The following is a 12,368-nucleotide window of genomic DNA, read 5'->3' as shown; positions in this document are numbered from 1 at the left end:
TATAATAACAGTATAAAACCTGTTATGTGCAATTCTAAATGAGAAAAATGTAAGAATATGGTATTGATTTTAGAGACCGTATAGGCTATTTTGTGTTCTTTTCTATGTTACCATGTGAAATTTTGCCATTTCTTTTTTTTTAAACAGACTGATAAAAGACTTTCATAGTATTCAATGGTAGCTATATATCCATACATAAAGACACATACATGTATATATATATATATATATATATATATATATATATATATGTGTGTGTGTGTGTGTCTGTGAGTGAAAGCATTTGATAATTATACAGTAATTATTTACTATTTTCTCTAGAGGTCAGATAACATATTTGATACCAAAACTATATGAAATTAATAACAAGACAAAAACCAGCAACAAATATATCATAGGTACATCCTATAAAAATAGAAAGGAAGAATGCAAAATATCAAAAGTCAGTGTGTCCAGATTTATTTTGTAATATACTATAAGATATTGAGGTGAAATGAAATGAGAGAAAGATTTTGGGGAAAAGATTTTTGTTTTTCTACTAGCATCACAGTATTAAGAGCAAATCTAAAAAAGCAATCCTAGATTATAAATCAATATTTCCATTAGAATATTAATACCACAGTTTTGGACACCTGGGTGGCTCAGTCGGTTAAGCCTCCAACTTTGGCTCAGGTCATGATCTCAGGGTTTGTGGGTTCGAGCCCCGCATCAGGCTCTGTGCTGACAGCTCAGGGCCTGGAGCCTGTTTCAGATTCTGTGTCTCCTTCTCTCTCTGCCCCTCCCCACTTGTGCTCGCTCTCTCTCTCTCTCTGCCTCTCCAAAAATAAAATAAATGTGGAAAAAAATTTTAAAAACCACAGTTTCAAAAATAAGTAAACAATAGTTTAATTTAGTATCACTTTATAATCCAGCTTCATTGGTTGAATTGAAAAAAAATAGCTTTTGTTTTGTTTTTTTTTGTAAGTTAGCTAAAGCATAATCATTCAAATGCTTGACACTTCATTAAATTTTTTTAAATGTTCATTTACTTATTTTGAAGAAAAGAACATGAGCATGGGAGAGGGGCAGAGAGAAAGAGAGACAGAGAATCCCAAGTAGGCTACACACTGTCAGTCCAGAGCCCCATATGGGGCTCAAACTCATGAACTGTGAGATCATGACCTGAGCTGAAATCAAGAGTGAGAGGCTTAACCAACTGGGCAACCCAGGTACCCCCTGACATTTCATTTTTAGAGACAAATATACTATTTATTTTAATTAAAGCTAACACGTGTGTTTCATATAATAATCTGCATTTATAAACTAGACAAAGTAAAGCTAATCTCCCATTTCCTCGGTGACTTTCAAGCTCCATTTATCTATTCATTCATATACTTGATAGTACTGAATGTGAGCAACAGCTAATGTTTTAGATAAAAACTGGGTGGGGTTAGAGTGAGGAATGTACAAATAAATAAGATAAAGTCCCTAGGTATTCAGAGTCAAGAAAAGAGACATGGTAAGTAACAGTTTACTGGCTATATACGAAACCTTTGGTATAAGGATTAGCTTCATACTTTATAGAATATCCTTAAATTGGGGTGCCAGGGTGGCTCAGTCAGTTGACATCAGACTCTTGATTTTGACTCAGGTCATGATCCCAAGGTAGTGGGATCTCAAGGTCCGTGTCAGGCTCCATGCTGAGTGTGGAGCTTACTTGGGACACTCTCACTCAAAACGAAACGAAACGAAACGAAATGAAACATAAAATAAAATAAAATAAAATAAAATAAAATAAAATAAAATAAGGAATATATGTAAACTGTTGTTCTGGTTGGTATCATTGCTAATTCACTATTAAGAGATTCCCCTAATATTCCATGATATGGTATAGAACTCTACCCGTAGGCTCAATGTGCCTCTCAGTTTATGCTGCCACACAATTATTATAGCAAATTCTTTCCTCTGAGAATCTCGTGCTTTTGATGTTATTGGTATCTGAAATTTTTGTCCCAGTAACATAGAGTAATGCTATAGGTTCTAGGATATTGGATCAACAAACATTTTGCATACAATTAAATCTGTTCATCTTGGAGCATGATATACAAATTCTGTGAGCTTTTATTATTTTGGGGGTCCTAAGCCAATATTATATTCTAGTCTACCATTTTTCTGAAAAGTACTAGATAAATGAAGTTTGTTTTTTTTTTTTTTTTTTTTTGCTTTTCAAATATTTCCATTTTTAAGCTCAGATCTAAGGCAAGATTCCATATAAAGTGTGTATTGTCATGTTACGTAGTATGATTAACAACTCTGATAAAAATAAATTATCGGGCCACCTGGGTGGCATAGTTGGTTAAGCATCTGACTCTTCATTTCGGCTCACATCATGGTCTCATGATGATGAGACTGAGCCCCGTGTCAGGCTCTGCAGTGAGACTCTCTCTCTCTCCCTATCTCTGCCCCTTCTTTGCTCATACATGCTCTCTCTCTCTCACTCTCTCTCAAAATAAATAAATAAACTTAAAAAAATAATAAAATAAATTCTTTATCCCAAGAATCTGAATTATGAAAAAATACTATTATTCATGAAATCAAACCATATGAACCAAACCTTATAGACTCTTAATATCTAGGCATGCAGGTATTTTTCAAAAAATATTCATGTTAAAAAGTAACAAATATATAATAGCCTGCTGTATTATAGTAGTGAATAATTAAAGTGGTCAGTTATATACCTTACTTTTCAGAACATTTACTTATTAGGAAGAATTCTCACTTTTTATTCCTTAGTCAACAAAGTATTTAGTATTCATATTGTCTGGATGATCAAAATACTATTTAAATAAACAGGAAAGCATTTATTCCCATCTTGATTCCTTTTACTGAATAAAGCAGCCAAGAGATTTTTGCTGTGATTAATTTATTCAAATGATGTATTTCAGAATCTAGTAATCATATTTTTGTATTTAATAATACTGTGAGGATCACTGTTGCCACTTGGTAAACATTCATTTTACCTTTTTATTTAATTTATTTAGTCATTCACATTATATCCTTCTATATAAAAGTTCAAAATACCTGTCTTTTTAGGGTTCACAATATATCACGGCAGAACGCAAATGAAATATGTGTCTGCAACTGCCACACAATTTCCTAAGGTGGCCAGAGGCAAGGAGACTGAGAGAATGTTGAACTACCCAATGCTATAACCCATATTTATATAACACCATAAATATCTGCCCTTTGAAGAAACTATTGTAATACCAAACATCTGGACGAAAACGGACTATTTCAGTGACATATCTAGAGGTCTCTAAACATCTGGAATTTGTAGCTTTAATATTTCAAATGTTTTCATTAGTATCTGGGCACTTGAAATACACGGTCTAACAAACATTTGTTCACATCTTTACCATGTGAAAACATGCAAAGAATAATTTTATAAGTACAATTTTCAGATTTAATCACATTCCCTGTGATTATATTTGGTCATGGCAGCTGATCTAGTAAGCCAAGGTAAATAGGCCCTAGAAAGACTTACCCACGTAATTCAGTGGCAAAGTCAGCAGTTGAACTGAAGAATTACAACCAAGAATGCTCCATAAGGTAAGCATGAAAAATGAGGAAAAGAAAGCTTCTTTACTCTTCCTGCCTGAATAGATTTATATCTTATACAGAAAAGGAATCCCTCAGCCATTTCCAAGAAATTCATGGGAGCAACCAGTTGACTGTCCTGTTTCTACAGCCATGAAACATGGGGTTGGGAAGTGGTTGTTTGTGTGTGTAGGAGGCTGAAGGGTATTAGGACATATTCCATGACTAAAGACTGAATTCTTGTTTGGAGGGCTGGTTTTGATGTTTATCCTCTATTTCAGCAATGAATCATTTCCTCGCCTTTATGATTTTCACTTTTGAAGCTCCTTTTTCTTCCCTCTTTAGAATGCTTGAGAATTAGGCTCACTAATGTAGTCATAAAACATTTACTATTTGGTGTATTTTTAAACAAACTGAATACACATCAGCTGTTGTGAGTCAAAAGCAAATTATATATTCAACAACAACAAAAAAACTTTTTTGAGGCAACAAATGAAATTCTCCATAATAAATTGTAATGTTATGGGTATTATTACAAGCCAACAGAACATTCTCCTTTCTAAAAATGCAAACCAAAGTAGCCATTCACATGATGAGTAAAATTCTTAGAGGAGTGATTCCTTTTAATTGATTGTTTTGAGAAATGTCACTATAGTAATAGATGATAACCACAATACCTTTTCTGCCATACCTAATGAAATTCAACTTAATGGTCTATTTCAATAATATTAATTTCTAATCAAAATTCATTATTCCTAACCCTATTTTTCATACAGTTAAAAAACAGGTGTACCTTTGGTTATCTTAACTGTTTACCTAAGTATAGTATGACATATGACTTCTGCAAATTTGTATGGATACTTGGTATTTGACATTTGCAATCAAAACCAAATCAGGCACCTTTATCTTTTATTGTGTTAAAAAACTCCTGACTAGCAAATCTTTTCTGTATGGACTTTGTGTATTCTGAGCCACAACTGGTACTTATTTTGTTCACACCAATGAGATCAACTAGAATGACACTATTTGTTCTCAATATTTTGCCTGATCTCTGGGATGATGTGTAACAATAGCTAGCAACATATCACGGTCAGTATATACAATTTTGACTAACCGCCTCTTCTAACCTTTATCTAATTAAGTGAAATCTATCAAATATAAATATGTGGTTTAAACATAGGAGCACACTATTTTTAACAGGATACAAGAACAATGGGCAACTTCCTATGGTTCAATTTAATGAAATTAATATTCTGACTATTTCCAGACATCCTTAAGTTCATTATTATAATATATATAAGCCTTCACTATACTTGTCATTTAATTTTTTAGATTTAGGAACCACCTCCTTAGAGCCAATATTATTTTAAGAATAATAGTAATTATTACTATTACATTCATATGCACTGACCACAAAAAAGTCAATAACCTTAACAACTGGAAATAGTTCAACACTTGAAAAAAACAACTGTCCAGCATAAAAAATGAGAAAGAAAAATGATAAAGAGATGTGAAGTTAAAAATCTATTCTTTTTTTTAATGTTTATTTTTTAGAGAGACAGAAAGAGAGACAGACAGACAGAGGGAGGGCCAGAGAGAGAGACACACACAGAATCTGAAGCAGGCTCCAGGTTCCAAGCTCCAGGCTCGGAGGCCAACTCGGGGCTCAGACTCACCAACTGCAAGATCATGACCTGAGCCGAAATCAGACACTTAACCGACTGAGCCACCCATGTGCCCTAGCATTACACTTTAAATGGTGATCCTGTGATGCGGTGTATGTTATGTTTCAGAATGTTATTACTGATTTACTGATCAAGTATAAATTAATATATTTGTTTCTGTATGGAATAAATTGGGAAATAAAATATAGAAATTCTGAGATTAAACAGAGAATTATCCTTATGCTTTCATTATATCAGTTGGATGAATGCTCACAGCAAGAATCATAAAGGCTCACTTTATAGGTGAATATATAGATACATATACGCAGACATACATACAAATGTATGTGTATATATCCATTTATATACCTATATGTATATTTCTATCTCTATTGATCTAACAGCATTTAAAACTTGATTTTTTATATATTTTTAAGGCTATTTCAATAAGGGCGGGGCTTTATTTTTCTAATATTTTTTCTATTATTTCACATTTAGATATTTATATTTGTAAACTGTTAGAAATCAATTGCTTTTTTCTCAATCTTCTACTTTATATAGGTAGTATTTCTAAAAATTGATTTGGGAGAGGGTTAAATAATTGATTTTTTATTTATAGATCTTGCTCTCTGATCGACTCTCATTCATTGCTCTTCTTATATCATAGAAGTAATGTTTTGTAGTATGTAAGATAGTTCTGATTCTGGCTTTTAGACTGTACGTTGTCAATATGCATTTCTTAGAAAAAAAAAAAAAAACAGCAGTGCTCAGGCAATACCTCTCTACATTAGAAACTAAGATTCTGTCATGTTCCACCATCAACTCCTCTACCTTATGCTTCCCGCCATTTTTTCAGTAGGAGTCAACTCATATTTAATCTTTTAAAATGGCAGACACACCATGATTTAAACAAAGAAACATCTTACTGTTACTGCAGGTGACTGTTAAATACTACCTTAAGAAATGAGAAAATGTTCTAACATCATTGGCTACACAGGTAGTCTTGAATTACCTTGAACAGACAATATGTCTGGTCATGGAGAATAATTTATTAGCTAAAAAGTGTCCATATGAATTTACAGAAATAAACTTGCAAAGGACAGGGATTGTGTAAATTGCTGAGCAAAAGGCAAAACCACTGTTTATTTGGTACATGGAAAATTCTCCTTCATAGTGATCCAAAAAGTCAATGCCTGTTTTGAAAATATTTGGCACTGAGCCATTTAAAGATTTATGAGTAACAAACAAAGCATAATCCTTCTCATTTCCACTAATGGAATATGACCCAACTAGGTGGGATTTTCCATTTATCTTGGCAGAGGTATCATGAATTCGGTCTGTTTATTCCAGTAATCTTTGCTAGTTTACAATTCTGCAACATTGCACCTTTGATTAGCTTTGTGAAATACATGGATCCCCCTTTTTTTCTATATTTGGCAGCCTTAGCTGTATAAAAATGTCCATTTGTCACTCCTGTTATAGTTTCATGCAGCTGCCTTCCCTCCTCTTCCCACTGTGAGATATTAAAAAATTGGCAGGAGCTTTCTCCAAGTGTGCCTGGATGGATGAAAAGGCCAGAATAAGCATGTCAAATGTAAAAATACCTTGGGACAGGAGGGTCTTTAGACTAACTGGATCTTCAAAATATTCCAAGTGGCTCTGCCAATTGAGGATTATTAGCTGTTGATTCAGAAGGGTATATAAGAATATGTTGTAAATTAGAAACTGTAAGTTAGAAGCTGGGAGATACTGGACTGATAACTTATACAAAAACATTATATAATTAAAAATATTTGAAGTTCAATTTTGTTCTAGTATCTCCATTTTTATTTGACATAAAATAATTTTATTTAATGCCTATATGCTAATGTGGAATCACTTTGCAGAATGAGCCTTTTTTTTTTCTTCTTCTTTGGCCAGATGGAGTTCAAAGGGGATTATAGGCTCCCCTGATCTACAGAGGCACTGCATTATGGAAGACACAAACATAAGAATCTGACTTCTTTGTGAGATTTCAGAACTATTCTTCAGATAGGGGTTTGAAAATTCAAGTCCTGAGTGATATTTCAGGATTTAACATATCTTACTTTTTTCCTTAAGGGAAACCTAAGCATCAGAGTAAATCTTTATAATTACATGTATGTGACCTGTAATAAAATGTAGCAAATATATTGATTAGTGATTTATATTACTAAGCAAAGTAGGATTATATACAAATAACTTAACAGTTATACATATGTATATTTCATAGGCAATTATATAAAATTCTTAGATGAAAGTACATCTGAAGGTTACTTCTGATTATAAAGTAAGTTTCCATTTAGGAGAAAGTTATTTCCTTAAAACAATTCTGCCCTAAATTGTTGCAGCTTATTTAATATTTATTTTTCCCTTTACATTATATACTTACGAATTCTACCTTTGCATTTAAGTCTTGAAAAGCTTTTTTAAAGTCAAGAAAAATATTTTAAGAGACTAAAGGTTCTATTAAAGTTAAGGAAAACACTGCACAATATGGAGTTAGATATAAGTCTCAGGTTATTTTAAAGTATGAAAAGATAAATCTTGCAGAATGGAAATGAAAAAAGTGCATGTCTATAATTAGAATAATTTTACATCTGGAAATCCTATAAAAGGAGTGTTATTTAAGAATATATAGTGTTAGGATATAGATTACATAGATAAACATGTATAGCATTAATACAAAATCAAAGTACTACAATTACTGTAAGACAATTAAAAGAAGATGAATGAAATGGGTTCAGTTTATAACTCTATGTTTATAACTTTAAAAGCCCAACCTTGAGAAAATAAACTGAAAATATCTCACTGGGACAAGAGTGCTGGCATATTGAAGGAATATGTTTTCAGACCTTTAAGAATATCAAAATTGATGCCTGACAGCATACAATATTTTTCTGATAAACTTAGCATAGTAAAATTCATCCCACAAAACATAAATAAAGCCTTCAGATTCTCAATTTAAGATACTGCATGTGCATATAAGTCTAGGAATAAAATGAACAGCTGGCACAACCAGGAACATTCTCCCATACAACTCTGTCATTCCTCTTTTGTGACATTCAACACTCATCACAATTGTTAATACTTGTTTCATTTTTGTCCTTCCATGACTTCTAGCAGAGACTTGTCTAGCTTATTTTAGCAAGATTTAATTTTTAGCATCTAGCTCAACAAATATTTGTATTACCAAACAATTCACTATGTCTTGAATGGCAAAGATTTTTCGCCCCTCTGGTTGACACTTGTGTTTTATAGTTTATGCTAGAAATACTTTCATATTTATTATGACATACAAACCTGAGTAGAAGCAAGAGAAGGTAGTTTTTGTTTTTGTTTTCTTTTTCCTTAAGCAGGCTTCACACTCAGTGCAGAGCCCAATATAGGGGTTGAACTCAGAACCCTGAGATCAAGACTTGAGCTGAGATCAACCTCAGCTTAATCAACTGAGCCACCCAGGTGCCCCGAGAAGGTAGTATTAATTTCCATTTTGTGCCTTAGGGAGATTGTTACTTGCCTAAGAACAAACAATTGCAATTAGAGAAATTTGTTCAAATTTTTATCATAATAATTCAATTTTTTCTTACTAACAAATAGTGGCCCACTAAAGACTTAAATTTTTGTTATTGTTGTGAGTAAGAAAGTGTGTAAGCCAGGAAGGGGAACAGAGGGAATGAGAGAGAGAATCTTAAGCAGGCTCCAAGCTCAGTGTAGAGTCCGAGGCAGGGCTTGATCCCACAACCCTAGGATCATGACTTGAGTTGAAATTACAAGTCAGACACAACCAACTGAGTCATACAGACACACCTAAAGACTTAACTTTGGGAATTTGGATTCCACACGGATACATCTCCCTTTCACATTAACTTGCAAAATTGTGAATAAAGATTTTTATAGGATAAAATTCTGTATAAAACCAAATTTAAGTTCTTCACAAACCCAATTATATCTCAACTTATTTTTTTGCTATTTTTACCCCATAAAGGTATAGTTAGCTTGTTTTAGTAATGGCCTCCAACAAATGTTGCCTTCCTTCCATGTATCCATTCCCTTATATTGTCTCCTTCTACACTGAAACCGAGCTTGTACAGTGGAGTTTTTCTTTTACTCCTGGGAATGCTTCCACCACCATTTGAAAAGTCCCAGGGAGCCTATTAGAAGAAGATGGAACCACACACAACAGAGACAAGCTGTCCCAGCTGAGGCTGTCTAGACCAACCAGCTCTTCAAACCCACCAGGTGACTACAGCTCTATGATGGATCTAGGTAAGCCCAGCAGTATAACAACCCAATTGAGCCCAGTCAAAATCCCTGACCCACAAAATTGTGAGCAAATTAAATACTGGTTATTGGTTGAAGCCACTAAGATTTTTAAGTGCATTATTACATACAAAAAGCTAACTGATACAAAATTGATAGGGAACTTTAAAAAAAAAGGCAAAGATTAAAATTGTGTGTTGGGGGGGAGGGGGGGATGCCTAGGTGGCTAAGTCCGTTAAGCATCCAACTTCGGCTCAGGTCATGATCTCACAGTTCATGAGTTTGAGCTACGCATTGGGCTCTGTGCTGACAGCTTGGAACCTGGAGCCTGCTTTGGATTGTGTGTGTCTCTCTCTCTGCCCCTCCCCTGCTTGCACTCTGTCTCTCAAACATAAAGATTAAAAAAGATTTTTTAAAAAGTGTGTATATAATTTTGCATATAATTGCACTTCACTCTTTATCAGGAATGGCAACTCATGAAGAAAACGAAATATCCAAAATACCTTCAAAATTCTCAGGCCAAATTTATAGAATTGCTTCTAAAATGAAATTATTCTAAACCAAAGGTGAAACCTCTGCTTTATAATCAAATAACCACAGATAACCACAGCTATCTCTGGAATACTAAGAACAGAACTTTGACTTTTCTCTTGACTAAGAGAGTAGTACTGAATCCCATTATTCCTTCCCTCCTTTATCTGTTCCCAGTTTAAAAAAAATGGGGGAAAAAAAGATGTCTGATAATGCAGATTTTGGATTCTCCTCTCCTGCGTGCCAAATGTTATACACTTATGGAGGGAACCTTGTATGTGAAGTTCAAGAGAAGGAGAATTTTGTGCTTCACAACGTAGGCACTAGTCATAATATTTAATAAAATATAAACTGCCAATAAATAAAACCACATAAAAGTGTTTCTCTCTATATTTCCACTACCCAGAAATATCCCACCAAAAGATGAAGCACAGAAATTAGCAGAAAGAAAGCAGATGATTTAAGAAATTGGATAAAATAACTTGCTCTCCTAAGATAGTATTCATTTGTCCACACCCTGTTGGTATTTCTTTGGTTCCAATGGGATCCCTAGAGGAGGTGCACACAGTGAAAGAGGAAATGAGACTCTAGTCCTGGGAGTGCCAATCATAACTGCACTGTCCACAAAGTTGTTTGGATTTGCCTTTCAGGAATGTTTTTCTAAAGATTAGCAACTGTTGACCATCAGTAGGCTAGATTCTCCCAGGGCAAATCAGAATCCATAAAAAGAATGCACTGGAAGCACTACTGGAGCAAATAAAATTCAAGAGAGAACCTAAAATTTAACTAATTAAACAGTATTTTTTAGGTTTTATCAACTGAGGTTGACAGATCATTAATAATTTCAGCGTTTTCTGAGTTGATGTCAGAATTTCTGGATTTTTGAGGCCAACCAATATAATTTCAAAAGTAGTTGGGAAATATTTACCAATAATCTGCATGCCCTTGCCCCCATCATGTCCCAGCCCCCTTGAACTTAAGTGGAACCACTGATGATTTCCGGGCCTTAGAGTATAAATGGAAGTGACATGGGTCATTTCCAGGTGAAAACATTTAAAGGTCAATGCATGAACTTCCAACTCTTTCTTACCTCCTGTGGTTAGTAAGGACACCACATGTCGAGATGCCAGAGAGTCAGACTGGGTCTGTGAGTGATAGTTTGTAATGTTGGACTTGTAAGTATGGACAGCGAGCAAATAGTGAACATTTTTGTTATGTCACTGAGGTTTGGGGGTTAATGTGTTATGGTAACAAACGTAGCAAACCCTGTCCTGAGCAATAGAGGAAACTAACATGGGGTTGCAAGCTTTCTACTATACCAAATAAGGAGATTTTAAAATTTAAGCAAACAAAATTGCTCACTATATGCCATCATTATATACAAGAAATAGTATTTTAAAAACAATTACAGAATAAAGAATAATTCCTTAAACTGAATAGATATAGTTTTCCTAAAAACACTGCCATTTTATCCTTAATTTTGTCATTTAGCTGGGCCCAAATATCATGGAATAGAACACCTGTCTTCCATATGGTATTTAAGAACCACAAATCTAGATATTTCAAAAATGGCAAGAGAAGATTGTTGATTCAATGCAATTAAAAATGCCATAATCACAACAATATCCAACTTTACCTGTCTTTCAGTGAGATCCAAATTCACTGCTATCTCATATCGCCTCAGTCTGGTCAGGTAATTATGATGGGCAAACTCTGCTTCAAGTTCTCTGATTTGCTCTTTGGTAAAAGCTGTCCGTTCCTTCCTGGGTTTGCTATTGACTTCTGACTTATAATTTCCTTCCTGGGAATCTGAAAAAAAGAAAAAAAGTAAGAAAGAAGTAGATTTGCTTCATTCATTCAAATGCATTCAATCACAACATTCATACCAGAAGCATTTATTGAGTAACTCCTTTTTTCAGGTACTGTTAGAAATGGGAAAAATACAGCAAAGATAGTTAAGACTGATCTCACAACAGGATAAGACACACTTCTTATTTTTCAATCTACGCTCATGTGACTCACAGCCTAAATTCCAAAATATGAACAAAAAATTTAATTGCTCTTAATATGCTATTATAATGAAAAGATCAATATATAAAATAAACCATTTCTAGGAAATAATTTTAGATATAAATTTATGTCTAATAAGTTGTTTAACATATATACAGTTGGGATCTAAGTACGATTAAATTTTGTAATTCCTAAAAAAAGTGTTGACTTAGTTTATGAACATTTAAGCAATTTAAATGTTTAGCAAATGGACCATAAAAGTCAGTTCAAGCTCAAAGCATACATATGAATGTGTTCTACTGATCT

At 33.8% G+C, this 12,368-nt stretch overlaps 1 protein-coding gene across 1 annotated transcript in view; it reads right to left on the bottom strand.

Moving 5' to 3' along the window:
* Positions 1–12,368, bottom strand: part of MEOX2 (mesenchyme homeobox 2) — a 67,020-nt gene that overhangs the window by 5,605 nt on the left and 49,047 nt on the right. Inside the window, exon 2 of the mRNA XM_025929904.2 lies at positions 11,689–11,861. Within this exon, the coding sequence (XP_025785689.1) occupies positions 11,689–11,861 (173 nt within the window). The remainder of the gene's footprint in view (positions 1–11,688; positions 11,862–12,368) is intronic.

This window comes from Puma concolor, chromosome A2, assembly GCF_028749965.1.
Source record: "Puma concolor isolate L17-30 chromosome A2, mPumCon1.1.hap2, whole genome shotgun sequence".
NCBI classification, from domain to species: Eukaryota; Metazoa; Chordata; class Mammalia; order Carnivora; family Felidae; genus Puma; species Puma concolor.
This window is presented reverse-complemented; position numbering and strand designations above follow the sequence as displayed.